Source organism: Hemiscyllium ocellatum, chromosome 29, assembly GCF_020745735.1.
Source record: "Hemiscyllium ocellatum isolate sHemOce1 chromosome 29, sHemOce1.pat.X.cur, whole genome shotgun sequence".
Lineage (NCBI taxonomy): Eukaryota > Metazoa > Chordata > Chondrichthyes > Orectolobiformes > Hemiscylliidae > Hemiscyllium > Hemiscyllium ocellatum.
The window spans coordinates 56263998-56291736 of NC_083429.1; the positions used below are offsets into that span (position 1 = coordinate 56263998).

The 27739-nt window shown below is 44.8% G+C and overlaps 1 protein-coding gene across 1 annotated transcript in view; it reads left to right on the forward strand.

Moving 5' to 3' along the window:
• Positions 1–27145, forward strand: part of LOC132829636 (out at first protein homolog) — a 38738-nt gene extending 11593 nt beyond the window's left edge. The window contains exons 2-4 of the mRNA XM_060846955.1: positions 18917–19051; positions 19707–19887; positions 23778–27145. Of these exons, the coding sequence (XP_060702938.1) occupies positions 18917–19051; positions 19707–19887; positions 23778–24043 (582 nt within the window). The 3' untranslated portion in view covers positions 24044–27145. The remainder of the gene's footprint in view (positions 1–18916; positions 19052–19706; positions 19888–23777) is intronic.
• Positions 27146–27739: the final 594 nt, after the last annotated feature.

The window sequence follows — 27739 nt, forward strand, 5'->3', positions numbered from 1 at the left end:
TCAGTCGACAAGGATGAGATTAGTCGTGGGTTTGCAGGTCAGCTGTGAAAATGAAACTTTCTTTAACTGGCAAGTCTCTTAAAGCTATAGAACGGGCACTCCAGTGATGTCAGTCTCTGTGGAAATCCTGCAAATTGACCGTTGTCAGTCTGTCTCGACTTTTTCCCAACAGCAGCTTTTAAGAGTCAGGAAAAACAACAGAAATTGATTATGGTTTTGATATTGTTTCTACCTTGACATTGATTTGAGCATGATTTAAAAAAAGTTAAAGCATGAGACAGAAGTAGAGAACCATCTGGCCCGCAGCTAAATTTGTACATTGTTGTTCTGAAGAAGGGTCACTGGACCTAAAACATTACCCTCTGGTTTCTGTCTCCACAGGTGCTGCCAGACCTGCTGAGTTTCTCCAGCAATTTCTGATTTCCAGGAACCGCAGTTCTTTGGTCGTCTTGTACGTTCTGTTTTTATTTGGATATAGTATCTTAACCTGATTATTTTTATAGTTAAGTAGCAAAAATTACTTGGTCTTGGTCCAAAACAGATAAAAGAGCTGAATTCCAGAGGGTGAGACAAGAGTGACAGCCCTCAGCATCAGGCCTACATTTGACTGAGTGTGGCTACAAGAAGCCTGAGTGAGACTGAGATCAGCAGCTATTGTGGACTTAAAAAGGCAGCTCAGTGTCAACTTCTCGAGCAACTAGGGATCCAGGAACACACATCTCACAAGTGAGGAATAAGAGAATGATCAAAGAAAGAGTAGGGCCAATCAGAGATAGCATAGGGAACTTGTGTATAGGGTCTGAGGAGGTAGGGGAAGCTTTAATGAGCTTTTTGCTTCTGTCTTTACTAAAGAAAAGGACCTTTGTAGTGAATGAAACCATTGAGGAGCAGGTAAGCATGCTGGAACAGATAGAGATTGAGGAAGGTGATGTGCTGAAAATTTTGACAAACATTAAGATTGACAAGTCGCCAGGGCCAGACCAGATTTGTCCTCAGCTGCTTTGGGAAATGAGAAATGTGATTGCTTTGCCACTTGCGAAGATCTTTTCATCCTCTCTCTCCACTGGAGTCGCGCCTGAGGACTGGAGAGAGGCAAATGTAATTCCTCTCTTCAAGAAAGGAAATAGGGAAATCCCCGGCAATTACAGACCAGTCAGTCTCACATCTGTCGTCTGCAAGGTGTTAGAAAGGATTCTGAGGGATAGGATTTATGACCATCTGGAAGAGCGTGGCTTGATTAAAGGCAGTCAGCACGGCTTTGTGAGGGGCAGGTCATGCCTCTCAAATCTTATTGAGTTCTTTGAGGAGGTGACAAGACAAGTTGATGAGGGTTGAGTGGTGGATGTTGTGTATCTGGACTTCAGCAAAGCATTTGATAAGGTTCTCCATGATAGGCTCTTTCAGAAGGTCAGGAGGAATGGGATACAGGGTACGTTAGTTGTCTGGATACAGAATTGGCTGGTTGACAGAAGACAGCAAGTGGTAGTGGAAGGAAAATATTCTGCCTGGAAGTCAGTGGTGAGTGGTGTACCACAGGGCTCTGTTCTTGGGCCTCTACTCTTTGTAATTTTTATGAATGACTTGGATGAGGAGATTGAACGATGGGTTAGCAATTTCCCAGGGCAGAAATTGTTAACACAAGGGGTCATAGTTTTAAGCTGGTCGGCGGAAAGTATAGCGGGGATGTCAGAGGTGGGTTCTTTACACAGAGTTTAGATTACTTTACGGTGTGGAAACAGCCCTTCTGCCCAACAAGTCCACACCGACCCGCCGAAGCGCAAACCACCCATTCCCCTACATTTACCCCTTACCTAACACTAGGGGCAATTTAGCATGGCCAATTCACCTGACCCGCACATCTTTGTAACTGTGGGAGGAAACCCACGCAGACACAGGGAGAACATGCAAACTCCACACAGTCAGTCACCTGAGGTGGGAATTGAACCCAGGTCTCTGGCGCTGTGAGGCAGCAGTGCTAACCACTGTGTCACCGTGCCGCCCATAGCTCTCTCAGTTGTGGAAACGAGGTCACTGGGGACATTTAAGAGACTACTGGACATGCATATGGTCACAGAAATCTGAGAGTTCGTACATTAGGTTTACCTTACGTGAGGATCAATGGTCAGCACAGCATTGTGGGCTGAAGGGCCTGTTCTGTGCTGTACTGTTCTATGTTCCAAATGTTTTTTAAAAATGAGTATGGAGGGGGCAAGCTGTCTGCTGAGTGAAGTCATGTCTGGCACGTGGAAAATGTGTGGTTGTTTAAGATCGGTCATCTCAGTTCCAGGAAAGGTTTACAGGAATTCCTCTGAGTAGATGTTTTCTAATCAACCTGTTCAGAAATGTTCTTGCACACCTACAGAAGTATAACCTGAACTAAGGTCTCTTGGCTCTGACTTGGGGACAGTGCTGTTGTACTACAAGAGTTTCCTATTTTATCATCAATCTGTTCAGAGGTATTCTGACACTTCTGGGGCAGGTGAGACTTAAACATGACTTGAGCTCAGGATATTACCACTGCACCATGATAGCCCCTAGTTTCTCAGAGTATTTTGAGAAACTCTGTTTCGGGGACATTATGACACAGCTCTGGAGCAGTTGGAACTTGAATCTGGGTCTTCTGTTCTCGATACAGGGACATTACCACTGTGCCATGATTCCTGGATCTTCAGGGTTGTACCCCTTGGTCCAAACATCTTCACCTGCTTCACCAACTACCTTTGTTTCATCATAAAGGAAGTGCGATGGTTACTGACAACTGCACAACATTCAGCATCATTCACAACATCTCTGAAATGCCAGACAACAACCATCGCCAACAAGAGACAATCTTACCATCAATCCTTGACACTCCATGTCATTACCGCTGACCTCCCCATGATAAATATCCTGTAGGTTACTCAAAGTTTGGGAGAAGGTTTGTAGCTCGGGTGCTCGTTGTTGTGGTTCTGTTCGCCGAGCTGGGAGTTTGTGTTGCAGACGTTTCGTCCCCTGTCTAGGTGATACCCTCAGTGCTTGGGACCCTCATGTGAAGCGCTGCAGTGATCTTTCCTCCGGCATTTATAGTGACCACTATAAATGCCTAAAGGTTACTGCCACTGACCTCCCACTATCAATATCCTGGGGGTTACTGTCACTGACCTCCCCATGATCAATATCCTGGGGGTTACTGCCACTGACCCCCCACTATCAATATCCTAGGGGTTATAGCCACGATCCCCCACTATCAATATCCTGGGGGTTACTGCCACTGACCCTCCATTGTCAATATCCTGGGGGTTACTGCCACTGACCCCCCCACTATCAATATCCTGGGGGTTATCGCCATTGATCCCCCATTATCAATGTCCTGGGGGTTACCGTTGACCAGAAACGCAAGTGGACTAGACATATAAGCACAGACTATGAGAGCAGTGATGTGGAGGTGCGGGTGATGGACGAGTTCAGAAGACACACAACAAGATGTTATAGTCCAACCGGTTTATTTGAAATTACAACCTTCCAGAGGCTACTCCTTCATCAGATGAAGTGAAGTGAAACACACAGGCACAGAATTTCTAGGCAGAACGATGAAAAGATCATACAAATTGTGAGTGGAGTGTCCACAAGATGAATAACAAGTCTCTGCAAGTGATCAAAAGTGTCAGATGGTGTGAGTAAAGTGTCAACAGCTGGATAGCCAGCAAATGGATGATATGATTAATTGAGGCAGAGAGATAATTACAAAAAAAATTTAAAATAAGATGGTGCTGGGGATCTAAGGTGGCGTCGATCTGAGAAGATACACTGCAGACATCCGCATCGCAGCAGGAGCAGGACGGTCCTTTAACCACCCAACCCAGGTCATCAGGATTTCTTGGGGCGTTGGAAAGATTGTGGAGCCCCAAGAAACATTTAAAAATTGACTTGCCTGTATTTTCAGCTGTCCAGAAATGCCTAAAGAGGGAGGAGGAGCATCTGAGGCCGGGCCTGCAGCAGCCTCGGAGCCGATTACTCTCCAGGACCTGGTGAACCAGCTCTCGAAATCTCGTGAGATGTTGGGGAAACAGATTGAAGAGAAGCTAGCTCCAGTCTCTCTCATGCTGCAGAAGCATGAGCAGCAGCTGGGAGACCTGGAGAAGAGGACGGATGAGGTGGAGCACAGGGTCACAGTGGTGGAAGCTGATGCCAGTTCATTCAAGGAAGAGGTCCAAGCCCCGAAGACGCAGGTTCATAATTTGCGTGACCAAGTGGATGATCTTGAACACAGGGGCAGGAGAAAAAACATTCGGATCATTGGTCTGCCTGAGGGTAAGGAAGGTGAGCGGCCTGCGGAATTTGTTGAAGATTGGCTTCTGAAATTCCTTGACTTGGAGACTGGCATGAGAGGATTGAAGATAGAGAAGACTCACCGGGTCGAAGCACGGAGGTCGGGTCTGGGTCAATGTCCTTGTCCTGTCCTGGTGCGGTTCCATCATTACCGGGATAAGGAGAGAGTCATGGAGGCTTCCAGACTCCAGGGGAAGGATCCAAAGGCCCTAATTTATGATGGGTCTGGGATCATGTTTTTTCAGGACTTTTCAGCGGCAGTGATCCAGAAACGACGCCATCGTACGATTTTCAAGAGAAGATTGAAGGAGCTTGGGATTCAGTACTCCCTGAGATATCCGGCAGTGTGTCGGATCACCTTAGATGGATCCATGCATCTCTTTGACACATCGGAGAAGGCAAGAGACTTTGTGGACAAATTAACCTAATTTAAACAATTATAGGATGTATAAATATTGTTGCTTGGGTATGTGTTTATCATTCTGTAAAAGAAGTGGAGGAAATCTGGTTGGAGCTTTGTTTTTCCCCTTTTTTTTCCTCTATTGATAATAATTTGGTTCAAACTATGTCTGGCGGTGGTTAAGATGTACATTTTAAATTTCTAAGTTAGGACATACCAAAGGATGGGTGGGATATTTATTCCCTTTTTTTTTATAAAAGAATGTTTTTTTTATTCGTATTGATACTCTATGGGGTGTTTAATCTTTTTAGTTTGTGCTTGTGATGCTGCTCTAGCTGGGTGAAGTGAAGGTGGTTGAGATGGTTAGATGCCTATTTATGGGCAATTCGGGATGGGTAGTTGCCCCCTCTGGGCAGGGGATGAGTTCCCCTACTCAGTGCTATTGGCTCTATATATGTTGGTTTGTTTTCTGGAGTTTGTTTTTATTTTTAATAGTTTTGTATGTTTGTTAAATGTAGTGGTTTTAGTTTATGTAGTTTTTATATTTGTGGACCATGCGACAGGAAGGCTCAGCAATTTGTGGTTCGGGTTCCTCCTCTCTGGAATTTAAATGTAAATGCAGAAGATTATGGCTCATGATTTGATTAAAGGTCTACCTGGAATATCAAGGGAAGTCACTCGCCGATTAAGAGGAAGAAGGTACTCTCGAGTCTTAGAAAGGAGAAGGTGGATATTACTTTGTTACATGAGATGCATTTGGATGACAAGGAGCATCTGAAATTACAGCAGAATGGCTTTGACCGAGTTTATTTTTCATCATTTAATACCAGAAGTAGGGGAGTGGCTACATTGGTTAAGAAAAATCTCCCATTTAAATTGTTAGAATGCGTTAAAGACATATACGGGAGGTTTGTAATTCTTAAAGCCTTGATAAATGGGGAAGAATATGGCATTTTAAATGTTTATTGTCCCCCAGCTCATCCTCCTAAATTCTTGGTAGATGCTTTTTCTAAACGGATAAGTCTCAAGTCTTGGCACATCCTTATAGGGAGAGATTTTAACTGCCTCATGGACCCCACAGTAGACAGGTTGCCTAAAGGTCCCTCGATACCCTCTGCACAAACTAAACAGTTACTGGGTTTGTGTGGGGAATTAGGGTTGGTGGACGTTTGGAGATGTCTCCACCCTACAGGTAGGGATTTCACATTTTTCTCCAATCAGCACAGATGTCACGCGAGGATTGATTTTTTTTCTGACCCCTACGGTAACCCTGGATCTGGTGGCATCCTGTATGATTGGTAATATTGCCATCTCTGATCATGCTCCAGTGTACCTCATGGTTAAAATTAAGGATGTTACAGTGGATTCAAGGTACTGGCGAATGGACCCCTTTATTCTCATGGACAGCAAGTTTGTGGAGTATTTCTCCAGGGAATTTCAGGCATTCCTAAACATCAACATAGGCTCGGTTGATAGCTCATCTGTTTTATGGGAAACTGCCAAAGCTAATGCCAGAAGGTTGGTTATTTCATATTCCACAAGTAGGAAGCTGCAGAAGGGTGAGCAGCAACGTCTCCTTGAAGCACGGGTGAAGGCAGCTGAGAAGGCCTACTTTGACAGACCCTCGTTGGTCAAACTACAGAGGATTACGGCACTGCGGTCTACACTAAATTCCGTGCTCACGCAGATGGCAAAGAAGGAGCTGGCTTTTGCAAAGCAAAGATTATACAAGCATGGTGACAAGCCAGGCAAATACTGAGCATACCTTGCCAGAAAGAGAAGTGCCCCACAAACCATTACAGTGATTAGGGAAGGGTCTGGGAACTTAACATGTGATTCTAAAAAGATTAATGTGGCGTTCCAGAGATTCCACTCTAAGTTATATCAGTCTGAGAATTGTGAGGAGGGGCAGGCCAAAATGGAATCCTTTTTTAGAGATCTGAGTCTCCCGGGTGTGACTCCCGAACAACAGTCCTTTCTCAATGCCCCATTATCAGAGCAAGAAGTGCAGGAAGCTGTGAGGCAGCTTCAGAGTGGAAAGGCGCCCGGTCCTGATGGACTTCCCAGTGAATTCTATAAGGAATTTATAAGTATACTGTCAGGCTCGATGCTGAATATGTTTAATGATTCATACAGTCATGTTTGTCTCCCACCATCTCTGAGAGAGGCCAATATTTCACTTATCCTTTAAAAAGGGAATGATCCGGAAGACTGTGCTTCATACAGCCCCATCTCGCTCTTAAATGTGGACTTCAAGATTCTCTCTAAGGTCTCGCGTTAAGGCTGGAGACTGTGTTTCCCTCTATTATTAAAGATGATCAGACGGGCTTCATAAAGGGTCGCAGATCCTCCAATAATGTTAGGAGGCTGCTTAACGTAATTCAAGCACGCCGACAGCAGTCAATACAGGGATTGGTGATTTCTTTAGATGCAGAGAAGGCATTTGACCGAGTTGAGAGGCCGTACCTTTTCTATACTCTAGACCGGTTTGGTCTGGGCGAAGTTTTCATAAGATGGGTAAAGGTTCTCTACGGTGTACCTCTCGCTGCGGTCATTATCAACGGGGTATGATCAAGCAATTTTAATATTTCTAAGGGCACCGGCAGGGCTGTCCCCTTTCACCATCACTTTTTTACGTTGGTGATTGAAATGTTGGCAGAGGCTATTCATGGGCATCTCAATATATCAGCTCCAGGAGTGGGGTCAAAATTACTTAAGATTGCGCTGTATGCAGATGATCTAATTTTCTTGACAAATCCAGCAGTCTGTGTCTGATACAATGCATTCACGCATTTGGCACTATTTCAGGGTATAAGATTAATTTTGCTAAATCAGAGGCTTTGCCTATGGGTGGTCTTACGAAAGAGTTGGCTCTTGAGAGTGACTATAGATTCCCATTTAGGTGGTCGCAGGGGGGTTGTGTGTATTTGAGCATATTCATTACTCCAGTTCTGGATTGGCTGTTTAAAGCCAATTTTACTCAATTATTTGAAAAAATTAAACAAGATCTTCAAAGATGGGAGACACTTCCAGCCTCATGGTTGGGTCGGATAGCGCTTATTAAGATGAATATTCTCCCTCGTTTGCTATACCCTATACGGATGCTCCCCCTGATTTTCAATAAACAAACACTCAGGAGACTGAACGGTTGGTTCAGCTCCTTTATCTGGCACCGTAAACGGCCCCTCACTAAATTAGCCAAACTGCAGTTGCCTCACAGATTGGGGGGAGTAGACCTTCCGGACATCAAAAATGACCAATTAAGCTCGCTTTTGACCTACATAAGTGATTGGGTTTGTGGGGACCCTCTTTCAATATGGCTAGATATCGAAGTCTCCCAGGCAAGGTGCCCCCTTAACCAGTTTGCTGTTTTTGGACAAGGTGAGGACAGTTAGGGAATATTGCCATAACCCAATAGTCATCAATACTGTTAAAGCATGGAGGGCAATTCGGCAGAGGGAAGGTAATATTGGCAAAACATCTTTGTTTACACCTTTAGTGAGTATGCCGAGTTTTCAACCAGGTATGATAGATTCAGGATTTAAACGTTGGGCAGCTGGGGGTATATCTTGCATGGGTGATTTATTTGAGGGAGACATAATGATGTCCTTCGATCAGTTAGTACGGAAATACAAGTTACCTCATAGAGACCTCTTTCATTTTTTACAAGTTGGGGATTTTATTCAAAAAAAGATTTTTTGACTGATCCTTACAAATCTGACATAGACAGAGGGGTACTAAGGGCTAAGAGTATACTCTCTGTTGGTATTCCATATCACCAATTGGGGGTGCCACCTCCGATAAGTCTGATCGACTCTGCAAGATGTGGGAAAGAGAGCTGGGTGTTGAAGTTTCTTCAGAGGCATGGGAGGATATTTGGGAGAATGCAAGGAAGATATCAATTTGCAATAGGACCCATGCTTTACAGTTGAAGATTCTCCACAGGGTCCACTTAGCCCCAGACCATTTGTCAAAATTTAAACCAGGGGTATCTTCAGCATGTCCCAAGTGCAAGATCTGTATGGGTACTCTTACCCATTGTCTTTGGTCTTGTGACAGGCTTCAAACATATTGGAGCGCTGTGGTGGGTGCAATGAAGAGGATTTTAGGTGTAGGGTGGAGAAAGACCCTATTTTGCTCCTTTTGGGCCTACCCATTGTATTTCCTGCAGACTCGCATAAGGCAAAACTTTCCAATATTCTTACGTTCTCTGCAAGGAAGAATATCTTGCTGGGTTGGATATCAGAAAACCCCCCAGGCCTGTCGGGTTGGCGGAAGATTGTTATGGAGCATATTCCCCTGGATTTTCTCACAAATATGGTACACCACAAAACTGAGAATTTTTACAAGACATGGCAACCCTTTTTGAAATACCGGGACACAGATTTATCTGCCACACTAACAAGGGCTTTTATATAGCCGTAATGATTGTGTTTCATGAGTCCAATATCCAGGGAGGAGGAACTGTGAATGTATGAGTGTTTTGTTTGGCTGGGCTGAGTTTTTACTATTTATTTGTTTGTTGTTAGGTATTTATTTATTTCGTTAAATAGCTAGTTTTAGATTTTTTAAAATTTTATACTTCTCTATATATGTTTATATATTCGTATGGGAGGGTGGGTTCAGGAATTTTTTTAATATTTGGGTTTAGTTTTGTACTATTTTTGTAATGTTTTGAATTGCAATGTTTTGTATTTGTTGTAATAGTTAAAAATCTATTTTTTCTTAATTAAAATATATTATATTAAAAAAAATGGTGTTGGGACAACCGAATGGCTGGAATATGTGACCCCTCCATACCTTCTGTATTTATATAATGTTCCTCACTGTCTTGTTTTGAAAGCATCACCGTGATAACTTATGATCTCTCAACCTTAATTAGTTTGTACAGTTTTGGATTACTTATTACTTTGATTTGACCCTCTACATGTGACTCTTGCATGTATCACCTTATTCCAGCCATTTGGTTTGTCCCCAGCACCATCTTATTTTTGTTTCCTTGTAATTATATCTCTGCCTCAATTAATCACTTCATAAATGTCCCTTCACTTACTATTTAGCTGTTGACACTTTACTCACTTTCGATCATGTGCGGAGACTTATTATTCAGTCTGTTGGTACTCCACTCACACCCTTTAGATGATCTTTTGATCTCTGTGCCTGTATATATATTCTCTGCCTGTACATTCTGTGCCTATATGCCTCTCTTCACTTCACCTGAAAACTTGTGATTTCCAATAAATCTGTTGGACTATAATCTGGTGTTGTATGACTCCCAACCTTACAGGAGGAGTTCAGGGATTCTTACCTCCTGACTCCCCTCCTGACTCCATCATCTACAAGTCAGGAGTGTGATGCAATACTCTCCATTTGTCTGCAGGAGTGTTGCTCCAATAACATTCATGAAGCATGCCACCATTCAGGATAAAGCAGCCGCTTGATTGGCACCACATCCATAAACATCCACTCCCCCCACCACTGACACTCAGCAACAGCAGTGTGTACTATCTACAAGATATACTGCAGTAGTTTACCAAAGACCCTCTGATATCACCTTCCAAACCTATGACCACTTCCATCACGAAGGACAAGGGCAGCTGATACATGAGAACACCAGCCCCTGCAAGTTCCCCTCCATTTATCTTCCTGCTTTGGACATTTATCACTATTACTTCAGTATCACTGGGTCAAAAATCTGGAATTCTCTTAAGGGCATTATATGTTCAGTTTGTGAGAAGATTTGTAGCTCGGGTGCTCGTTGTTGTGGTTCTGTTCGCCGAGCTGGGAATTTGGGTTGCAGACGTTTCGTCCCCTGTCTAGGTGACATCCTCAGTGCTTGGGAGCCTCCTGTGAAGCGCTTCTGTGATGTTTCCTCTGGCATTTATAGTGGTTTGTCTCTGCCGCTTTCGGTTGTCAGTTCCAGCACAACAACGGCATTATATGTGTCCCTGTACACCACGATCTGCAGCAGTTCAAGAAGAACAGGTCACCATTAACTTCTCTCTGGTATCTACGGATGCAACAAATGATTTGACTTTAATGTCACGTGTCCTGAGAGATAGTGAAGAGTATTGTTTACAGACAATGCTATACAGACAAATCCTATTTTACATAAGTGCATCAGGCTAATAGAATGGGATGCAGAACATAGTGTTATAGCTATTGAGAAAATGCAGAGAAAGATCAACTCTAATCTGAGAGATCTATTCATATAACTGATAACAGCAGGGAAGAAGATGTTCTTGAATGTGTTGGTGCGTGTATATCATATTTTTATATTTTCTGCCCGATGGAAGAGAGTATGACCAGGATGAGAGAGGTCTTCGATGATGATGATGGCTACTTTCCTGTAGCAGCAGAAAATGTAGATGGAGTCAGCGAGTGGAAGATTTGCTTGTGTGATGGACTGGGCTGTGTTCACGATTCTCTGTAATTCTTTACAGTCTTGGGCAGAGCGGTTGCCAGACTAAGCTGCGATGTATCTGGGTAGGATACTTTCTGTGGTACATCTATAAAATACTGACCCAGGCAGTGACTCGGTTTAGCTATAACTCAGCCTGAGAAATGAAGGGGCTGTTTGAGGTGCTGCCTTTTGGATGAGATGTTACCCTGAGGCCCCAACTACCTCCTCATCTTGATGTTAAATATCCCAACGCAAATTCACCAAAGTTCCTGAGACAGCACCTTCCAAACCCATGACCACCTCTATCCAGAAGGACAAGGGCAGCAGGTACATGGGAACACCAGCCAGGTTCCCCTCCAAGTCACTCACCAGCCTGACTTGGAAATATATTGCTATTCCTTCATTGTCACTGGGGAATTTCCTCAAGGGCATTGTGGGTCTACCTATGACACATGGATTCTGGTGGTTTAAGAGGGCAGCTCATTACCACCTCCTCAGGGGCAAGTAGGGACTGGCAATAAAGGTTAGCCAGTCAGCGACACCCATGTTCCACAAGTGAACATTAAAAAGAGCTGGATGTAAAATGAGGGTGTAGGGAGTTTTCCGCAGTGTCTTTGTAACATTAACAACAGTGTTGGTTTCATTCATTTCCAAGCTATTTTTGAGATCTTGCTGTGTGATGTTTACTGTAGTTTTGTACTGCAGCAAACGGGAGATGGGAGAGGATGGCAGAGTGAGGGAGAGACATGGTTGACGCTGTACCCTTGGGATGACTGCAGGGAATGTGGGGTTGGGACCAACATATGGAGCTGGAAGCAAGGCTGTGATTGTGGCCGTTTGGCCCTATTGGATGTATGGAGGACAGTGACCGATGTTGTTGAGTTGCTGGTGCCTGACTGATGTGCAGTCTGATCTGGTTGCAGTGTTACTCATTTAATTCCTGATCAGGGAATCATACAGAACAGAAGAGGCCCTTCAGCCCATCAGGATTGTACTACCAAAAATACACTGACCTACAGTGGTCCAACTTTCACACACTAGACCCATACCCTTGAATGTTATGACATCACAAGTCCTTTTCCCACACTAACTGCTCTTCCAGACAGTGCCCCCTAGACTCCCGCCACCTCGGGTGACATAGTGGCACAGTGGTTAGCACTGCTGCCTCACATCGCCAGAGACCCGGGTTCAATTCCCACCTCAGACGACTGACTGTGTGGAGTTTGCACATTCTCCCCGTGTCTGCGTGGGTTTCCTCCGGGTGCTCCGGTTTCCTCCCACAGTTTACAAATGTGCAGGTCAGGTGAATTGGCCATGCTAAATTGCCCATAGTGTTAGGTGAAGGGGTAAATGTAGGGGAATGGGTCTGGGTGGGTTGCACTTCGGCGGGTCAGTGTGGGCTTGTTGGGCCGAAGGGCCAGTTTCCACACTGTAAGCAATCTAATCTAACCTTCTGGTTGAAAAACAATTACTTCCAATCCCCTTTAAATCTCTCGCCTTTCACCCTAAGATTGCGCTCCCTTCGTTTTGACCCCTCAGCAACAGGTGCTTCCTATCCATGCTGTCCAAGCCCCTGTATCACACTCCCCCTTCAAGCTTCTCTGCTTGCCTAGCCTGGAGCAGTTTAGTTATGAAATGTCCTGGAGGATCTCCTCTACACCCTCCCCAGTAAAATCCCATTCTTCCTACAGTGTAGTGACACGGAGTAGACACAGGACTCCAGCTGTACCCTGCTCATTACAGCATTCCTGGCGTGTTGGTAATTTGAATTCAATTCTGTTCTTTAATTGCATTTGATTTTTATGGCCAAATAAATATACTGAACTTTGAGATTTTTATTCCAGAGTTTGGCATTGTGAAGTTTGACTGCAATCTTTTCCAACTCTAGATGTTCAGCAATTTTCCTGCTGTCTTTGCCAGTCTGAAATCTCAGCCCCATGTACACGTAGGGAGGATTAACCCTTGAATCATCTCTCAAATTCCTACATCTAGCCATGAGGTATCACTCAACTTTTGATGGCCTGGCCTCCCTCTGTCCCACAGCCTGCCATCTGCCTCTGCTAAAGCCATGTGACACCTCCACTGGGTCTTGTGACCTTACTCACCGACACTGGGCAGTGCAGCTTGGTCACTAGGAATCAGTGAGGAAACTATAACACATACCAGATTGTGTGTCTCTGTCTGTGTCGGGGATGGGATCTGAGTTTGGTTGTGTGAATGTGTGGGAGTCTGACTGAGGACCTATTGTGTCTCTGTGTGAGGCTAGGGCTGAGTGTGTGTGGGAGAGCAGAGTGAGTCAGTGAGAGGGTGGGGGAGTCCAGAACTAGAGGGCATATGTTTAGGGTGAGAGGGGAAAGATATAAAAGAGACCTAAGGGGCAACCTTTTCATGCAGAGGGTGGTATGTGTGTGGAATGAGCTGCCAGAGGATGTGGTGGAGGCTGGTACAATTGCAACATTTAAGAGGCATCTGGATGGGTATATGAATAGGAATGGGGGTATGGGCTAGGTGCTGGCAGATGGGATGAGATTGGGTTGGGATATCTGGTCGGCATGGATGAGTTGGCCCGAAGGGTCTGTTTCTGTGCTGTACATCTGAGTCTATGCTGGTTTTCACAGTGTCCTGGGCTTGCTCACTGGTTAATGAAAGGCCAGAACATGAGCAGCTCCTGGTGTGGACTCTTGGAGCTCTCCAGCAGAACTCCTGAGTGTTTGTACAGCATAAACACCCAGTCCTCAGGGAGGTGAGTCAGGCTATGCTCAGCTTTCATGGTCTCTCGCAACCATTTTCACTCTCCACCTCTCTGTCGTCATGATGAGTGGGATTCAGGGATCAGAGAGAGTCCAAACTCACTCTACCTGGATTCCAATGTATCTGGGAGATGGTTAACCCTGCTGCATGCAGGACATAGATTGTTATTTTATCTCTATCTAAGATCTATCAGGTTGGCCAGGTCTAGCTGCTTTGTCTGATTCACTGTGACTATGTCTAACTCTGTCCAGAAGAGGGGTTAGTTGGAGGGGTGACTGGAAGCTTGTCTGAGATGTTTTCATGGGGTTGGAGAGATGTCAGAAGTTCCTGACGATGAGGTTGCACTGGGTGTGTGTTTGACTGAAATGACTGTGAACCTGAGCTCAGTTCCAGAGGGGAATGTTGCTGCCGAACTGAAGGTCAGCTACTCCCTTGAACTCTCACAAGTCTCTCACTCCAACCCTCATTCCCCTCTTCACCAGGAAAATCACATAGTATTTTGAACAATGAAGGATTAAGAACTTCCTCTTTCCCAGTCGCACCTGCCTGCCTCCTGGTATTTTGAGTAAAAAGTGAGGACTGCAGATGCTGGAGATCAGAGCTGAAAATGTGTTGCTGGTTAAAGCACAGCAGGTCAGGCAGCATCCAAGGAACAGGAAATTCAACGTTTCGGGCCAGAGCCCTTCATCTCTGGCCCGAAACGTCGAATTTCCTGTTCCTAGGATGCTGCCTGACCTGCTGTGCTTTAACCAGCAACACATTTTCATCTCCTGGTATTTTGACCAAGCTGGGGTCCATTTCTCTCCATCTTTCACCAAGTTTGAGAGTCGGAGAAAAGTTTGGATTCTTGCTTCTCTGTAAAATATGCAAACAGCTAAAATAAATTCACTGACCTGGGTGTCCAATACTCCAGACGTGGATATGGGCTGATGTCTTTGGCCAAACCTTGGGTCCTGATATCTCTCTGTGTCTTAGTGTGAGCCCACCTTAGACCGTATTAATCTAATGAAGGTCTCAATATGAGTACCTGCCAGGCCTGGTCTTTTTTTTTTAATTTTAAAGGTATACTTTATTCATAAAAAAAACTCTTTATATACATCGTCACTAGGGAAGTGTGATTCTGTACAGTCTTTACGTATGGTTAACAAACAAACCCAAGGTATTTCTTTCTTCTACACATTTACATACATTTCAGACGCTGGGAGGGTCCAATAACAAAACCCTCAGACAGTGGTGTCCCTCCAAAGGGCCTTGGTGGAACCTGCCCAAAACTGAAGTGCATCCCTCAGTATGTAATCCTGGATCTGGGAATGTGCCGGTCTGCAACACGTGCTCAGGGTCAATTCTTTGCTCTGGAAGTTGTTTTGGACAGGGCAAAGAGTGTGTTTCACCAAATTGATGGTCCTCCAGGCACAGTCCCTGTTTGTCTCAGTGAGCGTCCCAAGGAACAGACCATAGAGCAGAGTTCTGTGACACAGAGCTGCTCAGGATGAACCTCAACACAAACCATGCATCTCTCTCCAGACTTCCTTGGCAAAGGCACATACCAGCAGGAGATGTGTGAATGTGTCTACCCCCTCCCCCAGCCACTTCAAGGGCAGCGTGTGGTGGTACAGACCCACCAGATGTACATCATGGATCTCACAGGTGGTGCTCCTCTCACCACCAGCCACACAATGTCTTGGTGCTTGGTGGAAAGTTCTGGTGATGAGGTGTTTTGCCGAATGACTGACAATCTGCTCAGGAAACCATCCGACAGGATCCACCCTGTCCTTTTCCCACATGGTCTTGAGGACGCTAGGTGCTGACCACTTCCTGATAACTCGGACTTTGGAACGGTCTCCACAAAGGACAGTAATATGGAACAGTCCAACTACTTGGAGCTTTGGCAGCAGCGAGGCCAGGCCCAGCCCTTGCAACACCGGGGACGGGTAGAGCCTCAGTGCGTAGTGACACTTGGTGTTTGTGTATCGAGGGTGTACACACAGCTTGATGCAGCCACACACAAAGATGGCCATCAGGATGAGGGGGACGTTGGGTATGTGCTCCCCCTCATTATCCTGAATTTTGTACATCGTGTCCCTGCAGACTCGACCCATCTTAGGTCTCCAGGTGAAATGGAAAGTGGCTCAGGTGACTGAAACTATTCAGTTTTAGGGAATGGGCCAGACTTTCGCCTTGTACAACAGAGAGAATGCCTCATTCCTGATCACCAGCTTTTTACCCACAATGGACGGGGAGGGTGGGGCTCCTTAAAGACCGGTTTCTACCTCACCTTGGCGATGTACTCCTCCCAAGATGCTGTGCATGCCCTGTCCACTTCAAACTAGATTCCCGGCACTGAGATGTGGCCTTTCCTTACAGTGAAGGGAATGAAGGATTGGTCAGCCCGGTTCCCAAAGAATATGGCCTCACTCTTGCCTTGATTTACCTTGGGCCCTGAGGTTCCTTCAAACTGGTCACAGATGCATATGAGTCTGTGCACTGACAGTGGACCCAAGCAGAAAACGGCGATGTCATTCATGCACAGGGAGGCCTTAACCTGTAGAGCCCCATCGCCAGGAATAGTCACCCCTCTCAGGCCCACATCCTTCCTGATGGACTTGGCAAATGATGATCGGGTAGCTCTCTGATTCCCACCCGTTGATTGATACTGTTACTGATGTTGGTGTAGAGCAGTGGGATCCAGTTGTGAATTCCCTCCCCAATTTGGAAACCTGTCCCACATGTAGATGTGTGATATCCCACAGCTCAGTCATGCAGACCAGTCTGGTTTGGGATAGCCAGGTATTTTCCAGGTGGATTTAGTTCTGCCCTTTATCTCCTCATTATCTGCTGTTTTTTTTAACATTTCATAAATCGAGCTTCCTCCCCCTCAGTACACCAGTGGTAGCCAGTCAGCTTGCAGTCATTTGCCTAAACTGAGGAGATTTAATCTAGTTATAATCCCGAGACTATCACCAGACAGCAGTAGGGTTTTGGTGGCTGTGTATTGAATTGTTTGTCATTTCGTAAGTAACTTGTTGACCTGGGAAAATATTATGTAATCGGAATCGGCAGCTTTGGGATCAAAGGTTGTTGTAATAGTTTTATTTAAAAGGAACATCTTTTAGTTTCTCAGTAAAATCTCCCACATTCAAATGAACAGGCCTGAGGATAAACTCATGGTAGAGTTCCAGTGTGTGGGGGGAAGCTGAACAAACAGTGGGTGTGAGAATCTGTGTCTGTGTGGGGAGCGGTTATGAGTCACTGCAGGCAATATTCAAATGACTTGGAGGAACTTTTTACAACCTTGCTGATGACCTGCTTCTCTCAAACTCCCAAGTCCAGGGTTTAATGATGTTTCCAGTTGTTCAATAATTAGTAGGAAATGGTCAGACCAGAAGCTCATTTATGCAAAACTCTGATGTTATCCTGATAAGTCTCTACATAATTTTAACGAATGTTCAATTACCCTGTATCCTCGAGGAAAGAGGAATGGACATTGAAATGAGTAGGTGGTTGGGCCTCAGTGGGAGACTCTGGTTTTAATGGTTTCTGGCGCCCTCATGTGGAGAGAAATGTCTGATCCAATCATTTCCCAAAAGTATTTTAAAATATAATCTGAGAAGATGACAACTTCTGTTGAACAGTCACTGATTTGAAATATTAACTCTAATCCTCACACAGTAATTGAAGAGTTTAGTTTCTGCTGATCATTGGCTGAGTCCGATTCCTTTCAGACATAGTGCCTCAATAACCAGCTGGAGATTTGGGAGCTTCACACAGCTTCTGTGGTTTCACACAATAAGTAACATTCTCATCACACAAACGCCAAGCAATGGCTATTTCCAACATATGAGACTGTAACCCAACCTCCCTTGATATTCAATGGTGTTACCATTACTATCAACATTCTGGGAATTACCATTGACCAGAAACTCATGTGGATTCACCACATAAACACAGTGGCTACAAGGACAGGTCAGAGACTCGGAATACTGCTGCGAGTAACTCACCTCCTGTCTCCCTGAAGTTTGTCCACCATCTACAAGGTACAAGTCAGGAGTCTGATGGAATACTTGCTGGATGAACGCATCTTCAGTAACACCTGAGAAGCTTGACGCCATACAGGACAAAGCAGCCCACTTGATTGGCACCACATCCACAAACACTCCCTCTACCATTGGTACTCAGTGGCAGCATTGTGTATCCTCTACAAGATGCGCTGCAGAAATTCACCAAAGATCCTCAGATAGCACCTTCCAAACCCACAAACAATTCTATCTAGAAGGACAAGGCAGCAGATACATGGGAACACCACCACCTGTAAGTTCCCCTCCAAACCACTCACCATCCTGACTTGGAAATATATCACCGTTCTTTCATTGTCACGGAGTCAAAATCCTAGAATTCCCTCCCTAAGGGCTTTGTGGATCAAACCAGAGCAGACGGACTGCAGAGGTTCGGGAAGGCGGCTCAGGGGTAACTAAGGACGAGCAATAATTACTGGCACATTCAATACCCACATGTTTACCAGGATGTTGCCTGGTGTGGAAGGTGCCAGATGTGGAGAGAGGTTGAGTAGGTTAGGATTGTTTCCATTAGAAAAAGGGAGATTGAGGGGGATCTGATTGAGGTCTACAATATCATGAAGGGTATAGACAGGGTGGATAGAGACAAGCTTTTGCCCAGGGTGAGGATTTCAATAATGAGAGGTCACGTGTTCAAGATGAGAGGAGAAAAGTTTAAGGGGGATAGACGTGGAAAGTACTTTATACAGAGGGGGGTGGGTGTCTGGAGCGCGTTGCCAGCAGAGGTGGTAGAGGCAGGCACGATAGATTCATTTAAGGTGCGTCTGGACAGGTGCGTGAGTAGGTGGGGAGCAGAGGGATATAGATGCTTAGGAATTGACCGACAGGTTTAGACAGTGGATTTAGATCGGCTCAGGCTTGGAGGGCCGAAGGGTCTATTCCTGGGCTGTAAATTTTCTTTGTTCTTTTGTTCTATCTCATGAATGAATAAATAAAAACTAATAACATTTTTCTCTTCTCTCTACCCCTCCTCCTGTAAAGGATGTAAAGATTATCCGTTCCCTAATTCTGGGCGAGTTGGAGCGAGGTCAGAGACAGTTCCAGGGTTTGTGTTTTATTACCAGACTTCCCAAGAATGAAATGATTCCGAGTGAATCGATGGCCAAGCTGCGACAGGTAAGATGGGAACAGTCAGAAACTGGAGTTTCTGTCAAACTCCCTGTCGTGTGTTCTCCCTCAGCCCCATAAGCCTTGGGGTCTCTCTACTGCTCCGTTTTTGGGTTCCCTCACCTCATCTCTCCCGTTCCCTCTTGCCACCCCCTTTGCTTCTTCCTTTCATACACATTAAAACCTACAAAGATGATTTGACAAAGATTTTGGATTTTCTGACCCATTGCTTTGTGCTTCTACCATGAAACATTATGAATCTTATCCTTATGTGAAAGCTTTGTTTAATATTTTGTTTCAGCTGCATGACACTGAGATCTTTTGCTATAAATTCTGTGTCTTATGATCCTGCTCCACAGCTCCCTGATGAAGGAGCAGCGCTCCGAAAGCTAGTACTTCCAAATAACACCAGGTTATAGTCCAACAGGTTTATGTCGTTTTTAACTATGTGAAAGATGTTAGATAAATGGAAGGTGGGATTTGAATGGTGGCTCGTTTAAGGGAAATCACCAGTTGATGGGCTGAATGGCCTGATTTTGTAATGTACTTGTGTGTTTTTGTTTCTCTAGTTATTGTATTTTTAAATCTTGTTTTGGAAACATTGCTTTGTCAGTCCCTGCCTGACCTCAGTCACTGACTCATGTTCTGTCTGTTGTCTCTACAGAAGAATCCGAGGACAGTCCGTGTGGCAGAGGAACAGAGAGGTCCTGAGCACCTGTACATGGATGTTGCAGTGAATTACAGCAGAGCCAGCCACCTAAGTGCCCACATACACAGTGTCTGTGCTGAGGCCATGGACGCAGTCTACACAAGGCAGAGCGATGTGAAATACTGGATCGAGAAAGGTCTGTGAAGTGAACGTGTGACTGTGCAGGAGGCCATTGAGCCCTTTAAAGCCTTTTCTGCAGTTCAGTTTGATTTTGGTTCTTCTATGTATCAACCCTGTCAACCTCCTCACCCAACTCCTCTGAATAGTCTCAGCTTTAAAACCTTCAGCATCAATATGTTTTCCAGGAGAGGGTCTCAGATTTCTAGTTTTCTGCGTGTGGTGAGGAAGTGTTTTTGGACTTAACTCTGGTCTGACTCAAGTTTTAACATTGAGCATCCCATCAGCTCTCTCCCCCACACCCACACCCACACCCACACAGAACTGCTGTCTGACTCTCTCAGACCCTGATAGGTAGTCTGCTCTGAAACATTCCCCCTGCATCTGGAAAAGATGCAAAACCTGCCAGTACACCATCCCCCTCCCCTCCATCCAGGGCCCCGAACAGTACTTCCAGATGAGACTGAGATTTACCTGCCTCTCCACCAACCTGGCTTACTGCATCAGGTGTTATAAAGTGTTTTGAAGAAGTAACAAAGAAGATTGATGAAAGCAGAACAGTAGATGTGATCTATATGGACTTCAGTAAGGCATTCAACAAGGTTCCCCAGGGGAGACTGATTAGCAAGGTTAGATCTCATGGAATACAGGGAGAACTAGCCATTTGGATACAGAACTGGCTCAAAGGTAGAAGATAGAGGGTGGTGGTGGAGGGTTGTTTTTCAGACTGGAGGCCTGTGACCAGTGGAGTGCTACAAGGATCGATGCTGGGCCCCCTACTTTTTGTCATTTACATAAATGATTTGGATGCGAGCATAAGAGGTACAGTTAGTAAGTTTGCAGATGACACCAAAATTGGAGATGTAGTGGACAGCGAAGAGGGTTACCTCAGATTACAACAGGATCTTGACCAGATGGGCCAATGGGTTGAGAAGTGGCAGTTGGACTTTAATTCAGATAAATGAGAGGTGCTGCATTTTGGGAAAGCAAATCTTAGCAGGACTTATACACTTAATGGTAAGGTCCTAGGGAGTGTTGCTGAACAAAGAGACCTTGGAGTGCAGTTCATAGCTCCTTGAAAGTGGAGTCGCAGGTAGATAGGATAGTTAAGATGATGTTTGGTATGCTTTCCTTTATTGGTCAGAGTATCGAGTACAGGAGTTGGGAGGTCATGTTGCGGCTGTACAGGACATTGGTTAGGCCAATGTTGGAATATTGCGTGCAATTCTGGTCTCCGTCCCATCAGAAAGATGTTGTGAAACTTGAAAGGGTTCAGAAACGATTTACCAGGATGTTGCCAGGGTTAAGGATTTGAGCTATAGGGAGAGGCTGAACAGGCTGGGGTTATTTTCCCTGGAGCGTCGGAGGGTGAGGTTTATAGAGCTTTACAAAATCATGAGGAGCATGGATAGGATAAATAATCAAAATCTTTTCCCTGGGGTGGGGAATCCAGAACTAGAGGGCATAGGTTTATGGTGAGAGGGGAAAGATATAAAAGAGATCTAAGGGACAACTTTTTCACACAGAGGGTGGTACGTATATGGAATGAGCTGCCAGAGGAAGTGGTGGAGGCTGGTACAATTACAACATTTAAGAGGCATTTGGATGGGTATATGAATAGGAAGGGTTTGGAGGGATATGGGCAGGGTGCTGGCAGGTGGGATTCGATTGGGTTAGGATATCTGGTCAGCATGGACGGGTTGGACCGAAGGGTCTGTTTTCATGCTGTAAATCTCTATGACTCTAAATGTGGTCTTCTCTACATCGGAACACTGAGCGTAAACTTAGGGGACGGCTCACTGAGCGTCTCAGCCAGATCCACAGGGGCTGATCGGACCTCCTAGTCACCACCCATTTCAATTCCCCTAACACTCCCTTTCCATCATGACCCACCTTGGCCACCTCCATTGCCACAACAAACCAAACTGGGAATTGGAGGGAAAACACCTCAACTTCTGCCTGGGCAGCCTACAGCCTAACCTCCCTTACCATGCCCCAACTCCCTCGCTGATTTTACATAGAATCCCTACAGTGTGGAAACAGGCCCTTTAGCCCAACAAATCTACACCAAACCTCCAAAGAGCAACCCACCCAGATCCATACCCCTACCCTATTACTCTACATTTACCTCTGACTAATGCAGCTAATCTACACATCCCTGAATGCTATGGGCAATTTAGCATGACCAATTCACTTGACCTGCACATCTTTGGACTGTGGGAGGAAACCAGAGCACCCGGAGGAAACCCACACAGACACAGGGAGAATGTGCAAACTCCACATAGACAGATGCCCGAGACTGGAATCGAATCAGGGTCCCTGGTGCGGTGAGGCAGCAGTACTAACCACTGAGTCACCCCTTTCTCCAGCAATTTGTGGTATTGTTGCAGAACATAGAACAAAACAGCACAGAACAGGCCCTTCGGCCTTCATCTCGCGCCAACCCGTGGACTAATCTAAGCTCATCCCCCTATACTATCCCATCATCATCCATGTGCTTATCCAAGGATTGTTTAAATCTCCCTAATGTGGCTGAGTTAACTACATTGGCAGGTAGGGCATTCCACACCCTTACCACTCTCTGAGTAAAGAACCTGCCTCTGACATCTGTCTTAAATCTATCACCCCTCAAATTGTAGCTACACCTCCTCATACAAGCTGACCTCATCATCCTAGGAAAAAGACTTTCATTGTCTACCTTATCTAATCTTCTGATCATCTTGTATGTCTCTATCAAATCCCCTCTTAGCCTTCTTCTTTCCAATGAGAACAGACCTAAGTCTCTCAGCCTTCCCTCCAGACCAGGCAACATCCTGGTAAATCTCCTCTGCACCTTTTCCAATGCTTCCAATAGGGCGACCAGAACTGTACACAGTATTCCAAGTGCAGCCGCACTAGTGTTTTGTATAGTTGCAGCATGACATTACGGCTCCAGAACTTCATCCCTCTACCAATGAAACCTAACACACCGTATGCCTTCTTAACAGCGCTATGCACCTGGGTGGTAACTTTCAGGGATCTATGGACATAGGCTCCCAGATCCCTCTGCACATCCACTCTACCAAGAATCTTTTCATTGATCCTGTGTTTTGCCTTCCTGCTATTCTTCCCAAATTGAATCACCTCACATTTAACTGCATTGAACTCCATTTGCCACCTCTCAGCCCAATTCTGCAGTTTATTCAAGTCCCCTGCAACCTGTAACATTCTTCCACTACTCCACTGACTTTAGTGTCATCTGCAAACTTACTAACCCATCAACCTATCTCTGCATCCAAGTCATTTATAAAAATGACAAACAGCAGTGGTCCCAAAACAGATCCTTGTGGCACACCACTAATAACCAGACTCCAGGCTGAATATTTTCCATCAACCACCACTCGCTGCCTTCTTACAGAAAGCCAGTTTCTAATCCACACTGCTAAATCACCCTCAATTCCATGCCTCTGCATTTTCTCCAACAGCCTACCATGTGGAACCTTATCAAATGCCTTACTGAAGTCCCAGTATACCACATCAACTGCCCTACCCTTATCTACATGCTTGGTCACCTTTTCAAAAAACTCAGAGGTTTGAAACAGGTCATTTGAGCTGAAGGGGTTCTTGCTGATTACTCCCTTCGGTGTGAACTAACAATTCCGATCAAACTTACCCACCAGATTTCCACATTTGTTCAGCATCACTTCCCACTCCATCCCCAGATTAATCCAGACTGTGACTGCGACTGTGTAACCTGCAGCAAACTGACTGAGTTGTTGTATAAATGATTCACACAAGATAAGGGTAACCCTGTGTGATTATAGTGTGATCAAAGAGGAGGCGTGGGGGTGGGGGTGGAGTCTGGGAGGATTGGGGTGGGCATGTAAAATGGACCCCAGGGTTGACCTTTTCTCTTTGGGTTCTGTTCAGGTATTGAACCTTCGATCTTCGAAGTGCTGGCAGTTGCCGAGGACGTGCCGCACTGCCGGCTGAGTCGGGATCGCTGGAAAGGCTGTATCTGTCACTACTCCCTGTGTATCGAGTGGTACCCGTGCTTTCTGAAATACTGTCGCACAAAGGACTCTGCAGGCAAGACCAGCTCTTACAAGTGCGGCATCAAAAGCTGCCAGAAATGCTCCCATTTTGACTTCTATGTCCCACAGAAACAGCTGTGCCTGTGGGATGAAGATATTTAACCATCTCCGTCACCCACTTGCTGGGACCAGTTGAACTCTTGGAAAAATGGAGGCTGCAGTGTCAGGGTCTGAGATTTTGGGTTCAGGGACAGTATGGCTGTGTGGGGGACAAACAACATGGAATCAGATGGGACTGGTGTTCAGTGAGGGGATTCTGATATTTGCTCAGTCCCCACCCCCTTCTCCCTTCCCCTTCCCCAGCTGGGCCAGGCACCGGAGTTCTTTGGGTTACTGGGTAAAAACAAGGACTGCAGATGCTGGAAACCAGAGTCTAGATTAGAGTGGTGCTGGAAAAACACAGCAGGTCAGGTAGCATTCAAGGAGCAGGAAAATCAACGTTTCGGGCAAAAGCCCTTCATCAGGAATAGAGGCAGAGTGCCTGCAGGGTGGAGAGATAACTGCTGTGCTTTTCCAGCACCACTCTAATCTAGAATCTGCTTTGGGTTACTGGGTCAGTGGTTCCAGTTTGGGACATTACCATGCACCTTCCCAGTACAGACTGACTGGGTTCTGAATGATTTCACTGTAGCTGAGGAAGGGCTGAGGATGGTGACTGTGCATTGGGAATCCTTACTAATAGTCTATCATTAGAGTTTGCCTGATTTACCCTTTAGGTATTTGGAGGACTAACTAATGACACAGTTTACTTAAATCCTAATAATTCCAGTGCTGTTTTCCAACAGTCTGGATGATGAGATTGTTTGGGTCCATTTACAGTAATGAAATTCCAGAGGAGAATTTCTAATCTTTTACTCATAACTGAATAATCAGAAACCAATGTCTGGAAAACATTTATGTTTGCTCAACAATTTGGATATCTCTCCGGTCTGACAGTGGGGCATAGGTCTCTGTTTATTCAAGTCAAGGAGGGAGTTAACCCTGAGCTGGAGAGAAGCTCATTCCATGGGTGGTGAGGACATGGGCTTTCCTCTGACTGCAATCACCTTTGTTGGCATCACTCCCAGCCCCCTGCCCTCCACCCTCCACATTTCTGACCAGCATTTTATCAGTTTCATTGAGTGGTCCAGTATTTCAGGAGGAGGTTTTTGCTGATCGTGCAACTTGCAACCCAGTGGCTGACTTGTTGAGTGGTAACAGGATGATACATTTTCTCCAGCATTGGGACCACCATCCTGATCTCTCTGTTTGACAGCAGCCTCTTTGATTTCTGACTGCCCTTGTTTTATGTTAGAGAGGCTTGTGGTTGAATGTTCTGTTGAAGTCCGAGCCTTCAGCGTCTTAGTTCAGAACCAGCCGTTACTGACAGAGATCTGAACGTCTGCAGTTAATAGTTTTGTTGCGTTGCGTGGTCCACCAGAGGAGAGTGGGCCACCTCAAATACGAAGGAACAAATTTGAAAAACTGGTAAATTGGTAGATTCTTGCCATCTCCCTGATGTGCTTCACCATTGCTGCTTTTAATTTCCCTGAATGTATAACACATCTGCAGCTTGTGAGTATTTGGCTGTGACTGGCCTGTGAAGGTTGAACTTTGCAGATTTTTGGTGTGAAATGATGAGATTTATAGTTTCACCAAAATACTTTCCCTTATCTTTTAATTACATAGCTTGTTTGTTGTTGATGTAACCTAAATATTTCAAATGGTTCTAGTTCTTTGTACCTATCTGTATTTGCCAAATATCACAAACAGAAGGATTTTCTACTCTGTGTAAATGTCATTTGTAAACCATCCATCCTGTGAAACCCTCGGCAGTTAGTATTTCCTAAAGTTTGAAGAATATTGTCTTATTTCAGAGGATCATCCTCCTTGACCTGGATTCTCCAGCAGGCAGAGCTCTTTTAAATTTCACTTTAAACATATGAATCACCCCTAGAAATTATTAATTACAAAATAGTAGTCTGAGGGATAGCTGCAAGGAAAGAGTTTAATTGTTGTCACAGTATTGAGTTCTTATCAGTGTTTTCTTTGAGAAATAGAAATTTAAATAAGACTGAGTAACCAAAGATCTAAGAAGCTGTCCCTAGCTCCTTTTAGACCAACACTTCAGTCTTGTGAAGAAATTGGTATGTCACTGAGTGATCCTTCGATCCTTCACTTCTAAACCTTTACCCGAAGTGGAAAGAATATCAGACTGTGACTTGAATTCCAGTTTCATGGTCTTTATCTGAGCACTATTTGAGAATTGGTGCCTTAACTCAACTTAGACATTTGATGCTCTGTACTGCCAAGTTGTGCCAGATAAAAAAAAAGTTTTAATTTGCATGTGTTTGACTTCAGGTTCCCACTTGTCTATTATAACTAGGTGTCCTGGTTACTGATAGTTTGGAATGTGACCAGATCTAGCATCACTTGGTGCAGAGGTAGCTGATGCTGTGATGCCATATTCTGACAGAGTTCCTGAACCATTAACTGGCCACAGACTCAGAGAGAGAAACGTGTCGGAGCCCAGACTGTGAACAGATTGCTTTCTGATCTGTGATCCCTTGGTGATTGTTCTTTCATTCTTCCTCCTCATAAGTTGTTTGAAGCAATGGATTTATTTTCTTTGTTTTCATTAATATCCTGGTCTCAAATGTAGCACTAACGCTTTACAAAGGCCTTCAGAATGGCCATTGCTTCTAGTAAAGGTTTCAAGGGATTGAGCAGTGACAGCATCCTCAATCATCAATCTTTGCAAAATAAATACTGACAAACTAGATTTGCCATTTAATAGATTGGTCGGTGTTCAGAAGTTCCTGAAGAAACTGAGCCCACATTGTGTCTAAGAACAGAAACATCACACAGCAGAGACTGTTTGCTTCCAGGTGCCATGGTGTTAGTGCCAAAGTTTTGGGGTGTTGTGGAAATGCTTCTTTAGGATGGGACAGTGATTTTGGGGTGCCATGATGACAGGGAAATGTTTTGGGGTATTGTGGTGATAGGGGAATGTTTTGGGGTGACTCAATAGTGCAAATGCCTTCACTGCAATAACTCTGCAGAATTTCACAAAGTGCCTTCAGTATTTCAGAAATGTCCTAATAAACAAAATTATTTTTGTATTATTGTGTAAAAAATAAAAGATTGCTTTATTCATAAAGGAAATTAACTCTGCATATTTGGAGAATATATTAGATTCAATAATAAACTAGTGCACTGGTGATATCTGTTTTGTTTGTCATTGATTTGAATCATTTTGCCTCCTCAGCTTCCATTCAGGTATTTAACTGGTTCTTGGTTGTTACATTGGTGTGAGCTTCAGGAGGAGGGAGAGGAAGAAGGTGAAGGAGGGAAGCGAAAATGGTTGGAGGTGGTGGGGAATGAGAGGGAGTAGGGGCATGGATGGTGAAAAGGAAGAGTAAATGGTTAAAGCAGAATAACCGAGAGGGAAGAATGAGACAGCTGATAAAGAAGAGGAAGCTTCAATGAGCAGCTTATCTTACAACAGTGCATAAAAGGAGAAATAGTATGACAGGAGAATGTACAAATAGTGAAAATATCGCACAGGTTAAATGAGAATTGTCTAAATAAAGATTAAAATTTTAAACCCGAATGGGAAGAGGGAACTGTGTACAGAATTCTGAGAGATTGGGATTTATGTGCTTTGGAGTGATGAAGCGATTTTGGTAAGATTGAGAAATGTGTGATGATGGTGATGATGATGATGATAACTAACCCTCCTGTCCATCTGATGGTAATGTTGGACCAGTCTAATCCCAGTGTGATCAGAGCTTTGATTCTTTTTCAGTTGATTATTGG